Raw genomic sequence first — 17,663 nt, 5'->3', positions numbered from 1 at the left:
TCGAAGAACAATGAGAGTCTAAGGTTGTCTTCCCAGTACAAATTAAATGATCAGAACATGTTCTGAAGTGATACCAGAGAGATCAATCTTACTTTAATGTGGGTAACAGTTTGCCAAAAGCACTGTAGCTCCTCAGAGAGCTAAGATGACATAAAGGACAATGGATTAACACATTTAGAGTAACATGCTCCATATGACTCCTTAATACTCTCTTCTCCCTCCTCTTTACTTTTAAATGTCTCTTAGATGAAGAGAGCAAAAAGGTTATTTGCTAGGGTTTCACATTTTCCCAGTGACTGTGAATTAAAAAGATAAGACTTTTAAACATCTGCTCCTTTTTGTTTTATGACAGTGAAAAGAAATAAGCAGAATCTGCCAGGAATCATCAAAACACTGCTACATACATTGACCATGATCTAGATAAACATTCCTCTCTATTTAGGGCTACCAAGCAATCAGTTAAAAACCAATGCAGAGATCAAGAAAGACAAAGTTATCTGTATTTTGTGCATGAACTGGAAGCTGTTAAAGATCTTGAAGGGTTTTGCTTCACACTTTTACATCTTTGTAACAACCACAGGTCACATTCTCATACAATTACATAGCATGGTCAGTGAGCATATAATGGCTAATAATATGAAAATCTGTTTACTGTTTCTAAGGGCTGTCTACTAGATTTCTTGCTTAGTTTATAAAAGGCTTAAAAGTTTTTACTCTGTACACTGTAACTGCAACAGAAGCAAAAGAAAATTAGTTAGAACAACTAGCAAACTGTATACTTTTAAAGGGGGCAATGGCTGCAAGCAGTAGCCATTAGCATGAACTATGATTAGAGCTACAGTGTTTTAACCAATTAAAGGATTTGTAATTCAAGCTCTAAAGAGAGATCAATGATCATAGCAGCCCAGGCTGCACCCCTCCTTCCCTCACACCCTCCACCTTCCCCAAACTAAGACAACATGCAGATAAGCGCTTATAATCAATCTGGATTAATCGTAATAATCAGTAACAGCTCAATCAGAATTAATTGTACTGTAACAAGCAGAAGTGAATTACCTCGTCTTCGCCCATAACTCCTCGCTGCATGCAAACAAAGGACAAATCGTAAAATGTCAAATAACTGTACCATGCCCACATATTAAAATACAAAGAACTATGTGGGTAAGTGTTAAAATCTGCATTGGTACTTGCTACTGATAACTGTAGATGAGAATACATCGAACTAAAGTCTCACTTAAATACCATACTGTTTCACTACTACACTGATGTTAATACCAGCTGGAAGGAATATACTTTAAAATATTCCAATGTGTCATTATACTTGGGATCTTAACTTCACGTTAACTATGGATCTGCAAGTTATAACTTTGTAATTCATCCTCACAAATACTATTTATATCTTACACAAGTGTGTAAATGACACACAGGGCAATGAAATTGTAAAAAGGAAAATATTACTTTAAAAAGCATGTAGCAAGCATTAAATTAATAATCACAGAAACATCCTGGTTCATGGAACAGTTTGTACAGTCCTTTACAGTGACAATACAAATGCTATAAGCCATGACCTTCCTTTTTCATGAAAAGACCTAGGAGAAAATTAACCGCAAGGTTTTGTTTGAAACAAAGGACTCCTTGTGGTAGCAAACAAAATCAGGGCACAAGTCACAAGAAATACCACTGTATCAAAAACACTGCACAAAGGCAAAGCAACCATTTCTGACAGACTGCAAGTAAATCCAAGATTTTCCTAACTTCTGAGTTTTGCAAGATTCTTAAAGAGATCATGCTTATAGCTACAGTTCAGAAGACCATACTGATTGCTTCTCTGACTGAAGGCTAGGAAACTATAAATAGGCAGATTACTAATACAAAAACTATTAAACTGTGTGTAATTTCTTATTACATTTCCACAAAGTATTTTCTATTCCTGTTTCACAGACTTTGTATACAAGAAACATTACTTAAAACTTTACAGCTCTGTGGTTAACTATCAAAATAGAAAATATTACTATAAAACATAAAGTTACAGCAACATTTATGAACAAAGATTGCTGCGTCTTGGCATTATTGTTCTGATTTTACTAGGACTCCATACATAAATCCCTTCCAAAAACCAGCTGCGGTTCTGGGACATGGAAATACACACAGCCTCATATATTCAGTGATTCATAAGTGTCACCCACAGCTCTATTCTCATATTTTAGAAGTTTTCAGTAAGTACACTGTTTTTTTGTTATCTTGATCCTTTCCTACTAGTAATTCAGTGAATTGCCTACAGAGTACTGAAAATCTATTTTTTTCCTCCCTTAAAACTGTTATTTATTTACACAAGTCATCATATCCCTATACAACTTGCACTGAATTCACTTGCAGATTTGTCTTGTTTCATTTGTAAGAATTACTATTGATGAGAACAGTCTTTTGCTTTTTTTCAGATCCTTCAAATTTCTGCTAGCAAGGCAAATCAGAAAAGCCCACTTTCTGAAAGAGACCTGGGTATCTAACCAAGTGGAAACGTGTACATTCAAATTTCCCACATCAAAACACAACCCACAGAACATAGCGTGCTCTTCTGTGTGATTCCTTCTCACATTAGCTGTACAGAAAGACTAATGCTGTGCTTCAGGCTTTTTTTCCTCTGAAGTCAGGCACTCACAAGACGTGCAGTTCTAGGTCAGTGTTGCAGCACGTACGAATCTTTTCCATCTCTTGGCTAAAGTGACTCCTACATAGCATCACTAAGCCCTTACCTAACCCCCATACGCTTTCTATCCTTCCACAAATAAATCTAGAGTAACCAGGGAAAATTCAAGTGCATCACATCCATAGCAATGACTGCAATGCCATGTTCTTTCAAAGAGTAATACAAAAATACATCTTCTGGCACAAGCCATTTTCCTTCTGCCTACAAAACCGGCTCACCTGTTTTCTTACATTTTCATAGTTAAGACAAGCTGATATGCATAAAAATATTTTGTTACAGAGCACCTGTTTTTCTTTGTGCTTTTAAAAATAAACTATGGTATTTTTAAGAATAAACACAAAAGGGTTATTAAAATCCTAACCCTCCCCCCAATGCAATTCATCCTAATAGTGTAGCTGCTGCAGTATTTTATACATATAGGAATTATAGCAATGTACGAAAGTTATCTGTGTATTCTTTGCTTCAGCAAAACGAAGGAACTGGAGAAAACAGGAAAATATCTGCACTTGATGTCACGTTATTTACTCTACTTGTATGGCTAACCCCCTTCCCCGATATTTGTCTATCTTGTCCAATTAGACTGCAAATTAGCTTAGGCATTTTCTGCCATTTAGTGTCCAGAAAAATGAGAATGAATAATGCCATTCTTTGACAATCTGTACGCACTGCTGCAATAAACATGATCATTAACACCAAAATGAACGGTTTTGCAAAACTCATTATGTTTTTCTATTTATATCCAGACTTTAAGACCACAGTGGTTATATTATAGGCAAGTTGTTTTAACAACAGTAAGTATAAAGTCTTACTGTTACTAAAAATATGAAGTTAAAGCAAACATATCCCATCTTCATAGAATTTAAGTATTTTAATCTCTCCACATTACATGCATATAAACTTCCTTTCAAAGGCCAGATACTACTTGTGCAAACAGTTTCACTGAATGAAAATGAACTGTAAGAAATAACTATTTCTGAAGATATTAATACAGAAATATTTCTCACTGAATCTGAAGTCATGTGCACGTTTTACACCTTTCAGAGTACATATGCCTACAGAGCATATGTTCTGTATAAATATACATGTTCTATACATTTAATTATAGGTTTAGCTATACATGTACTATATATATAAAATATACACATCTCATAATTAGGGCATTTTTCTATAAATAATTGCAGGTGATGTAGCCCTTTGGGGAGGGCCAAACACTGTAGACAAATAATTCATTCACAACATCAAATAAAGGAGAGACAAAACTTCTTCCTTCCTGAACATGTTTAAAAAATAAGTCATACAGTAATACTTTTGTATCTTAGTCTGTAAAGCTGGACATCTTAATTAGCCCCAAACTCTAAAAGTTTTCAAATGAGTGAGGAAGTACAATAAATATACTTTTATTCTAGAAAATATAAATTAAGCAACACACAAAACGTATAATGATGCCCAATAAAAATGAAGTCAAGTAACACTGGAACCATCCTACATTGACATTCCCTTACAGTTAAGGCCTTCTGTTTCTATTAGTATGGAACCCCGAAGGCTTAAACTCGTCAAAAAAAAAAAAATCAATACCCCCCCTTTCTGCAATTTAAATCTGCTCAGAGATAGAAGTAAATACACTTTTTGTGTGTGTTTAACATCAATCCAATATAACTTTGTACATTATGTGAGCAATGCTGTCACACAGATAGTAAATATATAATTTCTATTTTATTCAGACATGTGTTTTAAACATGTACATATTTAAACAACTAAACTGAACTGACTCAGCTAAATTAAAAATAGAATATTTCGTAACAGGCAGAACTGCTAGGCAAGCTTCTTGAACGTAGAGTGAACTATGAATTTTATGATAAGAAGTTAGATAAAATACTATTTGTCACCAACATTCCAGATTTAATAATCAAATGGTGACAGTGAAGTAATGAAGCCTTTTTCATTAATACTTATTTGTCGTTTCAAGAAATCCATAAACAATTATGGAAATAATTTCCCAAGAGTATAGACTAAAGGAGGTAGGTACCAAACTCCCATTTATTCTATTGCATTTTGGTGCCTAAATTCTATTAAGATTCCTTTACAAATCACATCTTTATAGATTTCAAGGCTGAAAGAGATTGTTACCACCTTTCAAGTTTGGCATGCCTATCAGACCACAGAAACTCATTTAGCAATTCCAGTATAAGAAGTTTAGTAACTTCTGTTTGAAATAAACCACTTTATTTTTCAAAGCACAGCCAGCTATAGCATCTTTGAGATAGAAAGTCTAACACTCCCTTGCTAAACTAATCGAATGGTGAATTATGATTTCAATAACCATTAAAAAAATTCAATGCATTAATACTATAAAAGGAGAGGAACCCTATAATGGAGAAAAAGCAGTCTACACCCTAACAAATTGGACTCTTGCATTATTACTTCCTACAGAAAGGTTATCTCTAGGTCAACAAAGGTACTCAGGTAAACCCATTCTTAAGTATCTTCTTTGACTTTTGAGAGATAAGAGTCATTAAAAATGTATTGCTTTTCTTTCACATTTTGAGCTGAAACAGATGTATAATTACCATATATATAATTTATTAAAACACATAAATCAGCTTTTTTTTGTCCATTTTATTAATTTAAATAATGAAAACTGTAAATACTAGTATTAGGTACAGTTCAGTAAGTACACCTTAAATGAGCTGGAAAAAAACCTGTCATTTAAGAAGAGGAAAAACTAGCTAAAAATAATTTTTAGCTAGAAGTGTTTAGTCTTAAAAGAGTTGAGGAATTCCAGGACGGCTCATACCAAAACCTTACTGGGATCCAGAGACACCAGTTCACTAAAATTAAGCAAACTAAAATGCAGTGAGGGTCATGATCTAGTGTTAGCTATTACTGCACACAAAGATGGGCCCAGGATCATTAAAATCATTGGTGCTTTTCTTTTGTGAAGGTCTGGTGTTCTGCTCCTCCTCGTAGCGACTATAACCAAGGGACAAATGTGAGCCTCTGGATTACCAACTCTCCCCTTCCCTGCTCCTCCCTCCAAGGCACCAATTACACCAATACCAGGAAATGTTAGTTTGAATGCACTTAAGCAGAGGAGGAAACAACTTCAGCAACAAGCGTTCAATTTTCATTACTGTAATTCTCATTACTGCACATTTGGAGGAAGCCCCTCAGTTCTTGCTAAGAAAGGGAGGTCGTGCTGAGCCTGAGCAGCTGGAGCTTCCAGAAGCTGTTCCCAGTGCTCCTGTTCTTGAGCTGTAGGGAGCTGCAGTTCAGACGCTCCAGCTTGAGATAGCTCTGAACAGCGTATGAGATTGGACTGGACTGCACTGATGGGTGTATCAGCTCTCCAGGTATATGGTAGAGAATGTAGGTGTCTAAACCGAGGCTCTGAATCAAACTATATGGGGCACACCTCGAAATTAGGTGCTGCAGCACCTGTTTCAGACACTGAAATTGTTATTTTTATCTCACCTACTGAAGGATGAAAATAATACTGTAGCTTTTAAAAGGACAGCAGTAACATTAAGTGTTAACTTCCAAACTACAATAGAACCCCCACCAACAATAATAACAAGATATTCTGCACTGCATGTACTAGCTCTGTAGTAAGGTTTTCAGGATAGACCGGTGCCACTGAGACACATCTTTCCCTATGTCTGTGATAATAACAAACCCTTGTTCTTCTACCTATTCCAATAGAGTAGCAATGCTTCCTACATGCTCTTTTAACACATAAATATATAAAAAGAAAAGCTCACCATTTTAGGTATTAAATGAATTAAAATTATGAATTTCATGCACTAGAATATTTCAGATGCTTGTAAGATTGTTTAACTTCCGTTACCTTCCCAACTAACACTTTATTATAAATTGGCAGATAACAACAATTGCACGTATACCACCTGAGGAAAACAGCTTGCAGAACAGGTCTTGCAGTTAAATACAGAAAGTTAAAGGTTGTGAAAATCAAGCATGTTTATATTCAATGTACAGGAATGAGGATTACAGCCTGCATGGGCTAAACGCTCATTTTAGTTCAATAGTTAAGTAGCAAGTTTCAAATTTCAAGATACACCATTATCTTAAAGAACTATTCAAAACTAAAGGACCCAATTCTTGAAATGCCTGTTGTGCAGTATTTTCCATTACTGGGTTTAAAGTTAAACCTGAATTTCTTTATAGCTTTTTTACTGTTGTACAAGGGAAATTAGATATTTATGTTTTATGCCCATTTGCACAACTGTAAATGACTGTGCAGAAGGGTAAAACAATTTAAAAAAGCCCTGTAGAATCACAAACCTAAAATAACTATTCTGACTGTATTTTTTCAATAATTAGGTCTTTTCTGGTAACATTTAGACCCATCAAGTCAATGGCAAAAGTGTACTTGCTTCCTGTACAACAGCTTCCATGTTTTCTAATCTAGAGAAGTTGTGGCACCATAGCTCTAATTTTTTGCAATGTAGAAAAAACATTTGTGTGCAACCCCTGATTTATTATTGACTTAGATGGATTAACAAGCTCTGCTTCCTTCTTTAGCCTCGAACAAAGGCTAAAGTTCATGCCTTCACTGTGTAGCAGATGCTCATGAAGTTTGACCTACTGGGAGAGGAACATGAATGTGAACTCTTTAACCAGCATATTTCGCAGTTAGAAACATGACAAAGCCAGCCCCAGAAAACCCAACAAAAATAAAATGTTATTTTACATGAGTGTGAAAGAAATTATCTAGTTTAACCCCCCCCCCCTTTTTTTTTTGTCACACAAGATAGAAAACCGTGTGTTTCTGGCCTCCTTATAGCAGATCTTTGGAGAACATACTACTGGTTTGCTTGAGAACAAAAAAGAATAGTGCAGCGTTACAAGCATTTCAGGTTTCAAGTAAGCTAGATATAATGAAAGGCTGTTGTAAGATTAGCTCTTGTCATTCAACTCTGAGAAATGGCAACAGTCCCATCAGTGTTGAAGACTAGAGACAAGTAATTCAATAACAGAATATAATAGTATGATTTTATACCAACATGTCAGATTTAAGCTAAGCTAGAGATAATTAGAAACTGTTATAAGATTAGCACTTACCATTTAACATGAGAAGATTGTCAGTCCCTGGATGTGGATAACTCAAGCGACCTTAAAAGAAAACAAAAACCAAATAGCAAAAAAACAAATGCAAAGGTTTTAGCTGTTATAATAGAAAAAATAATGAAAAAAAATCACTGCTTAGAATTTAAGTATAAACTGTATTTCCAGTTTGCCTAAGGGAAGTAAAGAGCTAATATTTAACTCCAAGAACATTAACCAACAATACCCTTGACCCAAGTTAAAGCTGACAAGAACAGACTTCTTAACCTTAATTCTCTGGTCATAAGATCTCCAGTGTGCTTTGGGATCAGCTCCAATAGGATAAAGCTACTTTTTGTTTCATGACACCCAGAAATAGTGCTGACTGCTTTAGTCTTCTCTTTCATAGTGACTGTGAATAACTGTACTATGCACACAGCTTAACAGAGTGGCATTTCTACAGTTTACTGCTTCTCTACTGAATCAATTTAAGGAAAATTATATTAATAGGAATTAAGGCATTAAAATTTTATTAACCAACTTATGAATGTATTTTGGTGTATTACATATAACCACTGTATGCAATATTTTTCAGTAAGTGGCAAAACTAGAGTACTGGTTTAGCTATAATATTTTCAACATTTTATATTGAGTAGAAAGTACATGAAAACCTCATATCCTGATGTTACAATTTTTCAAGTAATGCATTTTACTACATTGGTGGCATGTTATACCAGTAAACTACTAAAATAGTTAAATGAATGGTTTAAAATGCACAGCTGAAGTGTTTGTTCACTCAAATTCCTTTTTATTAAAGGAGACATTTTCTGTTTACAGGAAGCTGCAAACATACCAGTAGTGCACACTGACCTAGAGAGACATTTACAATAGCTGCTGTGTTTGGAAGAAGTGTGCTTTAATGTGCAAAAAACCTATGTCTCCATCTATCTTGCAATTCAAACATCCTTGCTTGCTTATAATCCATAAGCATATATAAAAAAAATACTGTAACTTAAACATTTAAATCTTTTGGAGGAAATGAGAATGTTTGTGGAAGCGTAAGGAAGAACCCAGTCTGGAAGCAATGGGTGTTTAGAGCTCACACAGGTTTAAAGGGGAATATATATGCAGATGGTTTGCAAGATGTGAGTAAGTATTAGTATAATACTATCATACCCTAATAAGGTCCACTCTAGGAAAAAACACTGGGGAAAAAAGGAAGGAAAAGAAAGAAAGAAAACCAAACCAGCAACCCATGTGTTAAGGTTGTTTAACAATTTCTATCATATACTGTTTTGGGTTTTTTTCCCCTACTATTGGTAAACCCATATAATTAGCAGCAAGACTCTCCATTTTTCAATAGCAGTTCTGTGTCCCAAGGGACACCTTTGAGGTCAAATAAAAAAAACCTTTTGCTGAAAATTTTTAAGTAGTAGGGTTAAAGTTTTGCTCTCCCCTTTAGGAAAGGAAGATGATAATTTCTATTAACACTTATACTCAAAACTTCAAAATGGCAAGATTAAGCTTATTTAGGATATTTTATTCAGCCTTATTATTTACAGGCATTGTGGCAAAATTATTTTTATGCAGCTATGTACTCTTTCTCTTCCCACAGATTTCATAATTCTAATAATGGATGCTATCAGAACACTTGCAGATTAGGGAGGAACTATTTGCTTTGGAATTTGGAAGTATGGAGAAGGAGGTGAAGGGAAAGGGGCAGCCTCCTGGAAAAGGGCAGTTGAATGCCACTTGGAAGGACTTGCTGTCTTTTCTAACTGCTACAGAATTTTTGAGCAGGAAAATACTAAACAAAGGTCTTCATAGGAACTTCTGTCCTCTTGCTCCTTATCTTCAAGGTGTCCAGTTGTAACATACAAGCCATTTTTTCTGTCATGCTGAACACACACAGCTGAGAACTAGGCTTGTTCAGCCTCAAGAGGAGAAGGCTCAGGGGAGACCTTAAGAGCAGCTTCCAGCACCTAAAGGGAGACTACCAGAAATCAGGAGAGGGACTTTTTACAAGGGTGTGTAGTGATAGGATAAGGGGTAACGACTTTAAGATGAAAGAGAGTAGATTTAGATTACGTATTATGAAGAAGTTCTTCACTGTGAGGATGATGAGTCACTGGCACAGGTGGCCCATAGAAGTTATGCCTGTCCCACCCCTGGCAGCATTCAAGGCTGGGTTGGATGGGGCTTTGCAAAGCCAGGTGGAAGGTGTCCCTGCCTCTGGCCGGGTGGTGGAACCAGATGATAGCTAAGGTCACTTCCAACCCAAATCATTCTGTGATTCTAGGATACCTAATGCTTCTTAAACGAAGAATGTTCTGCCTTTCTAGCAATGCAAGCTGGTATAACATGAAAATAATTAAGAACGCGGCATCCTTAAATTGCAGTCTGGGAGCTGCCACTGGTTTGCTCACCCTGGTGTGCAAACTCCTTAGTTCTTTAGTCTGCAAAGGTAATATTAATTTGCCTAACAGCAAGGATTGTGCAAGATTATTTACTGTCACCATGTTTCCATACAGTACTATAGAAATAGCACTTACAACTATGAGTTTTTCAAATGCTGCATTTATCTAGAACAATAGAAACTGTGAGAAATTATCTCATCTTGAACCTCCTCGAGTCTGTGGTGACAATCCTTCTCCCTGTCTGTATACATTTATCTCTTCCTATTCAGCAAGGGAGACAAAAGATACATTTTTTTTTTCCTGTAATTAATACAGGAAAAGAGGTCAGATTTAATGCCTAACAGGAGACAGAAGCCCACCAGGGTCAACACCAGGAGAGGAAAAATGGTTTTGAAGATAGGAAGATAGTAAATGCTGGGTTTACAACTCTGGCTCTCTGGCTTGCATTCACTAAGGGAGCTGGGCCCACTACTGCAGGCTAAACCTATGAATCACACAAAGAAACCCAATCTTGCCATGTTACGGAGATGAATTTGCTAGCTCAGATAATGAATGATTTGAGGGTTAGAAAGGCAAATGAGTAAGCATCCAGAGCATGTACAGCTCTGCTGATACTTATTTACATGTTTATTTCAATGAAATCATACTTTGTAGTATTGCATGCTGGTGAACTTAATATGCGTGTTTATTACCTTGTCTAGTACTTGGACTTACAACCTTAAAAAAATTTAATATAAGTTTGCTTATTTATTCAAAATACAATCACTGCTGTTTGATACATTAACTTAGGCTCTTATCCCTCAGATTAATCTGTTGAAGCAAAATGCAGTATTTCAAAGGTGCCCACCTGACTTTAAGGATACATATGAATTCAGAACACTTCATACATGGAACGGGGTGCAAGATCAGTCTTTACAGAGCACAATTACTTTTTTTTAACAGATTATTCTAGTTAAATGGACATATACAGTATCAAACCTAATTTAAAATATCAGTATATAAAATACAGAAGACGGAAGCACTGTAACAATTACTTTGCTTCTATCACATATTCCTTTCCAGTCAGCTATTTTCAGTGCATACTGTTTGATGATTAAAAAGTACCATTTTAAGAACTGCCCTCACCACAAATCCTATCTAATCCCATCCTGCTTCAATGTCAGTAATCTAGAATCGTATAAACCATTCAATAGATGCTCTAGCAATTACAGTGGCCTCTGCCTGCTTGAAAAAAGAAATTTTAATAATATTTTAGAGATGCTTTACTGGTTTAAAACCAACTACAAATTAGTTAGGGAATATCTCATATTTAAATAACAGTTTGCATTTCTTAGGAATGGAATACACCCAAGTACTTCACCGACTGCCTACAGAATTTAGCTCTAAAGCATCCCAAATTAGTAACATGCTGCTAACTGGAACAAATACAATGCCTGGTATTACTATACGGTAGCATAAAGTATCGTGTTATAGAAATTTTCTCTGTGCAAACCTGATCTTGCAACTTCGCCACATTACTGCTAATTAATAATTCTCATTCGTGGCTAAATTCAAAATAGTATTGCTAAGGAGAAGCAGGTATGTTCGACTTCTCATGCAACTGGGGTTCTATCAAATTTAGCCTCCTTTTCCATATCCAAGTGTGATTAATGTTAAAGTAACTGGTATATATTCCTCACAATTCTTCTGTAGGGACAGAAATAAATAAAAAGCTTGCAAATAAGTTTTGGTGGGGCAGTTTATCTACTAAATCCAACTAGAAGTCTTGCCCATCCAAACCATGAGCAAGTAACAAGCTTGGTTTTAACGACATTTTTGTAATCTTATGTTACTAATATGGGCAATGCTGGTTCTGAGCATGATGATGCAGTTATGTGTACTCACTTTTCACTTTTCCTTTTTTCAAGAAGTGCTCTGACTAGAGGAGAACAAGCTTCTAGGTTAAGCTTTTCCCCAACTACTGTAACAGACCAGTGAATGGCTGAAGATTGCAGCAGTTTCAGAAAACTCAGTTTTCAAATCAGTGTAGTTAAGACAACAGCACAAACCTATGTTTGGATAACACCTAGTTACAGAAAGCCTGGATACCACACTTTCAAATGCTTGTGTAAGAATTATGTAAGTCATAATCAGGGCAAATCTCTCTGACAGTTATCTATTTAGGCAAATCAGTACCAGTCTGTAATATACTCTTTTACCATTAAAAGTTTCTATGACAGAAAGAGGAAACAATCTGTATGTACAATTTTAAGTCCTTTTATATAACTAAGAGTGAAGTTTTTTCTTCCATACTTTATTGTTCAGCCTCAAACTCTTTTGAGTGCAATCTGAATTACTCTAGGAAGCAACTTTAAACCCTACAGCTTGATAATGTAAATTACAGATTAAATTTCTTTGAAACACAAGCATGCAAAGAAAGTGTTTTCTACTGTTGCTGAGTCACCAACACTTTTTTTACTTCACTAAACATGTGCCAGCAAGTTGCTTTTAAAAGGAAGATGTCTAACAGCCAAAAAGTTCAACTAAACCGACTTAAAGAGAAAAGAAATCCAAGAAAAAGCAAGACAGACTTCCACCTGCATCCAGTTATTTTCTCCCACAGATGAGCCAAGTGTTTTACTTTATTACAGGCAATACACGTCTCTGTATCTTTCCTAAAAGAACTGTTTTCCCTCACACAAAATCAGGAAAAAAATTCATCATGAAGTTAGTATTTCCTCTTTTTTACTCCTGCTAATATAACTATGCCTATCACAAGTTTGGTAGTTAGTATCTTACATGTAGGTTGCAGAGCTGTAAGAGTTGATCAGAAATTAGCTGTAAATTTAGTACACTATCAATATTCTTGCCTTACAAAAGACAAGCCCTTAAAGTACATTGAAATAACCCAAAGTCTTTAACCAGAAAAATATTTAAACCAGCATATGATAAATTCCATTAAATCACCTGCTCAATTCTAATACATATTCCATGCAAAGTGCAGCTATTTCTTCCCTCTCCCCTGTCCCACCCCAATCTATTTTAGCCCAAATGTACTGGCTTTCTGTTTGAAGTGTCTAAGAATCCAAGTTTTCTACAGCTTGACATCAAGCAGCATTGGTATTTGGGGGAGGAAGAGGAAATTAAAAAAAAATATCCAAGTACAGAAAAGGTATGTCTGGAAAAGAGTTGTCCCAGTAATTCCCATGTTTTTCAGGCTATCAATACTGCAATTCCCTCAAAATAGTTTGAAGGGCTATCAGAAAAATAAAAAGGGTATTTAAGAACAACAATGTAAAAATGAATTAATTTGAAGTTTTATTAATTTTAACTTCAGTTTATGTTCCACTGATTGAATGGGGAAATCTTAAACATCACTTGATGCCTTATTATGAAATGTTCTTCAAGAAGGCTGCATGGGAAAGATTAGTTTTAACATGGTCAATATTTCTGCTGCAATGACTAGTGAAGCCAAGCAGCTATACCCTATTAACCAACCTTGAAAAAGTGTCTTATTGAAAGCTAAAAATTACTTCTTTTGATTATGTGCGTAGTAATGACTAAATTTGTCTAAGTGAAGCCAAAACTACGCATCTATAAACAATTTTTTGGCAGGCATAAACTTTCAGTGAATCATATTTGAAATGAAGTTTTTTCAAGTTCATGAAAGCAAAAATGGTAAAAATTACTTCCTTCTAAAATGGATCTTGACATGCAAAACTTAGCGCTGTAAGCTAGCACACATGGTGTCTGTTCTGCATTGTGCAAAATCTGAGACAAGATGCTTAGTCATACTCCAGATATTGTAAGCAGCTAAATCTGAAACACGTGCTTAAAATTCCAGGAACTTTCATTTTCCTCTTGTGGTCAGATATAAAAGATGCATTGTTTTAGTATGCTTAGACTTACTTTAAAAACTTGTCAGAAATTTTTTTTCTAGTTGCAAAATACTCTGTAATTACAACAAAGTATGTTATATATATTAATGCAAATGGCAAATAATAATATTCTTAATCCCGTGCAGTCTGCTAGCAAATATGATGGGTTCTTAAGTAAATGTCAGATTTTCTGTGGTAAAAAGCCACAGAGACTGAAACAACAAAATCAGTGTCTCATGGCTTGCAGAAAAAAGAAAAGTTGAAGTTGCTAGGAAATTAGAGAAATGCCAACTAATGGTGACTAAACAGAAGAGGGATAGAGAGGAATTGCAAGCCTGTTCTAGGATGTGTCTTCCCATTTTCAGTCAGTAAGGAACATTTCTTATATCTCACTGTTAATAATGTAGCTGTCTCAGCTGAAATAATAACTTTCAAAGAGAAAAAAAAGGTTCATCAACCAATTTAAATAAGAGCACACAATTACTCTATTTAAATTCAGTTGGCATGTACATTGTTCTCTGGCACTTGAACAAAAAAAATGGATTTCCTTTGAATTCATCACTATCTGTGGCTTCCATCTGGTTTAGTTCAAACATAAAACTGAGCAGAATTTTCATTGCAAGAATATGATTGGGAAACTGTTAAAAAAAAACTCACAAATCTCTTAATTGCAGACTGAAACCATACATTCATGTCCCTAAAAAGCACAGAGTAGCTATGGAAACTTTACTGAGGTTTTTTTGGAAGTGTCTATGTATGAACCCAATTCACTGGAAACTCTTAAGGCTTTGTCTTGTCATATTCTCACTGAAAAATTATTATTGGAAATACAGTTTTCATCTATTGTATCATAATGAAATATGAATAGATGAATAAAAATGGGTGTTACCTCTCAGTGCCTCTGAAAACTCTGAGTTGTAAAGCCAACTGAAAACAAAAAGATGGCAGGGAGAACAGAGCAACCACGTCCATCTGTCATGTCAGTGTGCACAGAGAAAAGTGAAGAAATGGACTGTTTTTCAGGAATGTGAGAGGTGACAATAATGTACTGTGATACAAGATCTGCGTTCTCTAATTTTATGCTTAAAAGTAGCTGTACCTTTAAAACCCTTCCCGATTTGGGTTCATATAGTGAAAGAAATACTAGTCACCACCTGAACATGGGGAATGGAAGCAACAATCTAACTAGTTACCTTGTCTTTGATGGGATATGCATGCTTTTAGCCCATAGCAGTTACCACTGGGCTAACTTCACAGGTTTCAACCCCTCTGTGGTACTTCTTAATGCAAATGTAAACATGCAGAATAGACAAACTGAATTTAATAATGGACTTAAATGATAAAATTAAAACTGGAATTAATTCTCTGTAGGCAGTAAGAATCAAGAGATCAGATTTATGAACATCTAAGAAAATTTAATTTCAGCTTCCTCTCGAAAGAGGAGGAAAATTAACTGGCTTAAACACTACCCATTTACTGCTTCTTTGTAGAGATCCTCAGCTTGGAGAAAACAAACCCCAAAGTTTTGGCTTTACACTGTAAATCTTACAACACTATTACATGCAAACTGAATAATACAGGTCCTCCAACTGAGTACAGATCTTAAGAGACTTTTGCAAAGCATCTTTTAAATTCAGAGAACACAGGCACTCACGTGCTAATGTGACATATATTAAGTCTAGGAGCCTCTAGAAAGAGAATAGATGGGAGTAAATAACAATATAAAAAGAAATTTGAACACTTTTTTAATTTTTGCAATTGCTTCAATACTAAGACTTAATTTCTGCAAACCAAGCCTGAAGTTTCAGATTATTTTCAAGTTAGATTGTCTTAGTCTAATTAGAACACCATAAATGAAGTAACATTTGATCAGGCCATATAAAATGTTTTGGGCTCCCTGCCCCAAGTTTCAGTGGTAGATGCCACCTGAGAGTAAGTATGGAAAAACAGGATTCAAGAGTGAGTTAATGGGTGAATAGATGAGTTAAAATTGAAGCCCATAGATATTAGCTACAGAGCTTAGAGGGTATGAGGAACCAGCATTCTAAAGCCAAGGCTATTTCTGGACTACTTGAGACCAACAGAAACTGGACAGCTAGATGCATCATTATCCTTCAAGAACTTTGAAAAAATATTTGAAAGGACAAAAGCTGAATTGATTAGTGGATTTCATTTTCTTCTCAGCTTTCACTGTAAAGAAAGGGAAAATTAACCAGCTAAAACTGGTAGTGGTTTGATTCACCACTCACTGTCTTTTGGCTAGCACTAACAGAACAGCGTGTCACCGCAAACTGAGGTAGAATTTCCTACAGCAGACAAGCAGATTTCAAATAAAACTATGAATTTCTGGAGGGAAGGATGGTAGGGAGAGGTAGGAAAACCTATGAAGACACTAAAGCTTAATTTTAAAACAAACTGTAAACCAATGTTTTCCATAAAATACAGCTTGAGAATGACCTTCCATATGAGCTGAGAAAAATTCGTATGCTATTTTAATAGGAACCTAGAATCTAAATTAGCAATCAGTATTAATTCAAATACGCAGAATGGATGACCCCTTTTTTCTTTATTTAGCATAATAACATACCTTTAAGTGGATCATGCTCTGCTCTCATTATGTCAATAAGGGAGTTTTCCAAAGAGTGCATATTCAGACTGTCATACATTCTATTTCGATCCTAAAAGAGAACAAAATCCTTAGTACTGGAATACAAATTGTGTAGTTTTTAACAGGCAACTTGATAGGAAGACAAAGGTGCTTTCTAAAGGCTGCATGCTCAGACACAGTAGAGATGGGCAGTCATAAAAAAGCTTAAGAGACTGAATTTATTACACCAAGACCTGATTTTATTAACAGTAAGTTTAATAGCATCTAAATATGAGACGCACTGTGAAGAACTCTTCTGTGTATGTGCTTTTATAGCCTGTGATTGCCTGTTTGCTTCAGAAGAACTGCTTGACTCAGTTCTAGTGATCCACAGCTGAGTTAAGCGTTAGGCTGTTTAATGAAGGAGACTAATGTCTGTAAGAGCTCAATTTCATTTCATGCAGGAGTTAAGCAGTGAGTAAGGTGGTGACCACAGGACAAGAAGTACAATCACCTCATCTGAAAGAAAGCATTCTGCTGGTGCTTGGCTAAGTACCTTACATGGGCCCTTCACCCCTCTGCTGAGACTGCACTTCTTCCTGGCTTTTGAGCGATTAATCTGGGACTCTTTGCATACAAAGACTGGAGTTATAAAGTGGTTAGCACTAAATAGTTAAAGGTTGGAAAAATTAAAAGCTAAATTATGAAAGGACTGCTAACAGACTGTCAGCCTTATACAGAGCATTTTTTTTTTGCACATGAAGATTCAGAAGTTACCATAATTTATTATAAATATTTTCACTGAAGGTAACAAAAGTTAATGTAATAAATCACAAATGTTTTCACTGGTTTTATACTCAACTAAGAAATTTTCTCCCATGTTTTCTAATACACCCAATTTACAGAGACAGAATAAAAATTACTTCTAACTTCCTTGGTCTTCCTGGGATACCATCAGAGACTAAAAATAGTTTGCATAAAACCTCAACCTCTTCTGCTTGCAAGGCTTCTGGCTTAACTGCATTGCACTTAAA

The 17,663-nt window shown here is 35.5% G+C and overlaps 1 protein-coding gene across 5 annotated transcripts in view; it reads right to left on the bottom strand.

The window, feature by feature from the left end:
• CPEB2 (cytoplasmic polyadenylation element binding protein 2) overlaps window positions 1–17,663 on the bottom strand; it is a 53,832-nt gene that overhangs the window by 22,031 nt on the left and 14,138 nt on the right. For 2 of the 5 annotated variants that reach the window (XM_061469377.1, XM_061469386.1), the window contains exons 3-4: window positions 16,630–16,720; window positions 7,787–7,837 (exon numbers count right to left, since the gene is read on the bottom strand). In XM_061469377.1, coding sequence (XP_061325361.1) covers window positions 7,787–7,837; window positions 16,630–16,720 — 142 coding nt within the window. Of the gene's footprint in view, window positions 1–1,056; window positions 1,081–7,786; window positions 7,838–16,629; window positions 16,721–17,663 lie in introns of all 5 variants that reach the window. The other 3 variants (XM_061469395.1, XM_061469402.1, XM_061469369.1) reach the window with 2 other exon arrangements.

Source organism: Pezoporus flaviventris, unplaced genomic scaffold (genome assembly GCF_033815535.1).
Source record: "Pezoporus flaviventris isolate CSIRO_AGI_PZ_B2104156 unplaced genomic scaffold, CSIRO_AGI_Pfla_v1 ptg000002l, whole genome shotgun sequence".
Lineage (NCBI taxonomy): Eukaryota > Metazoa > Chordata > Aves > Psittaciformes > Psittacidae > Pezoporus > Pezoporus flaviventris.
This window is presented reverse-complemented; position numbering and strand designations above follow the sequence as displayed.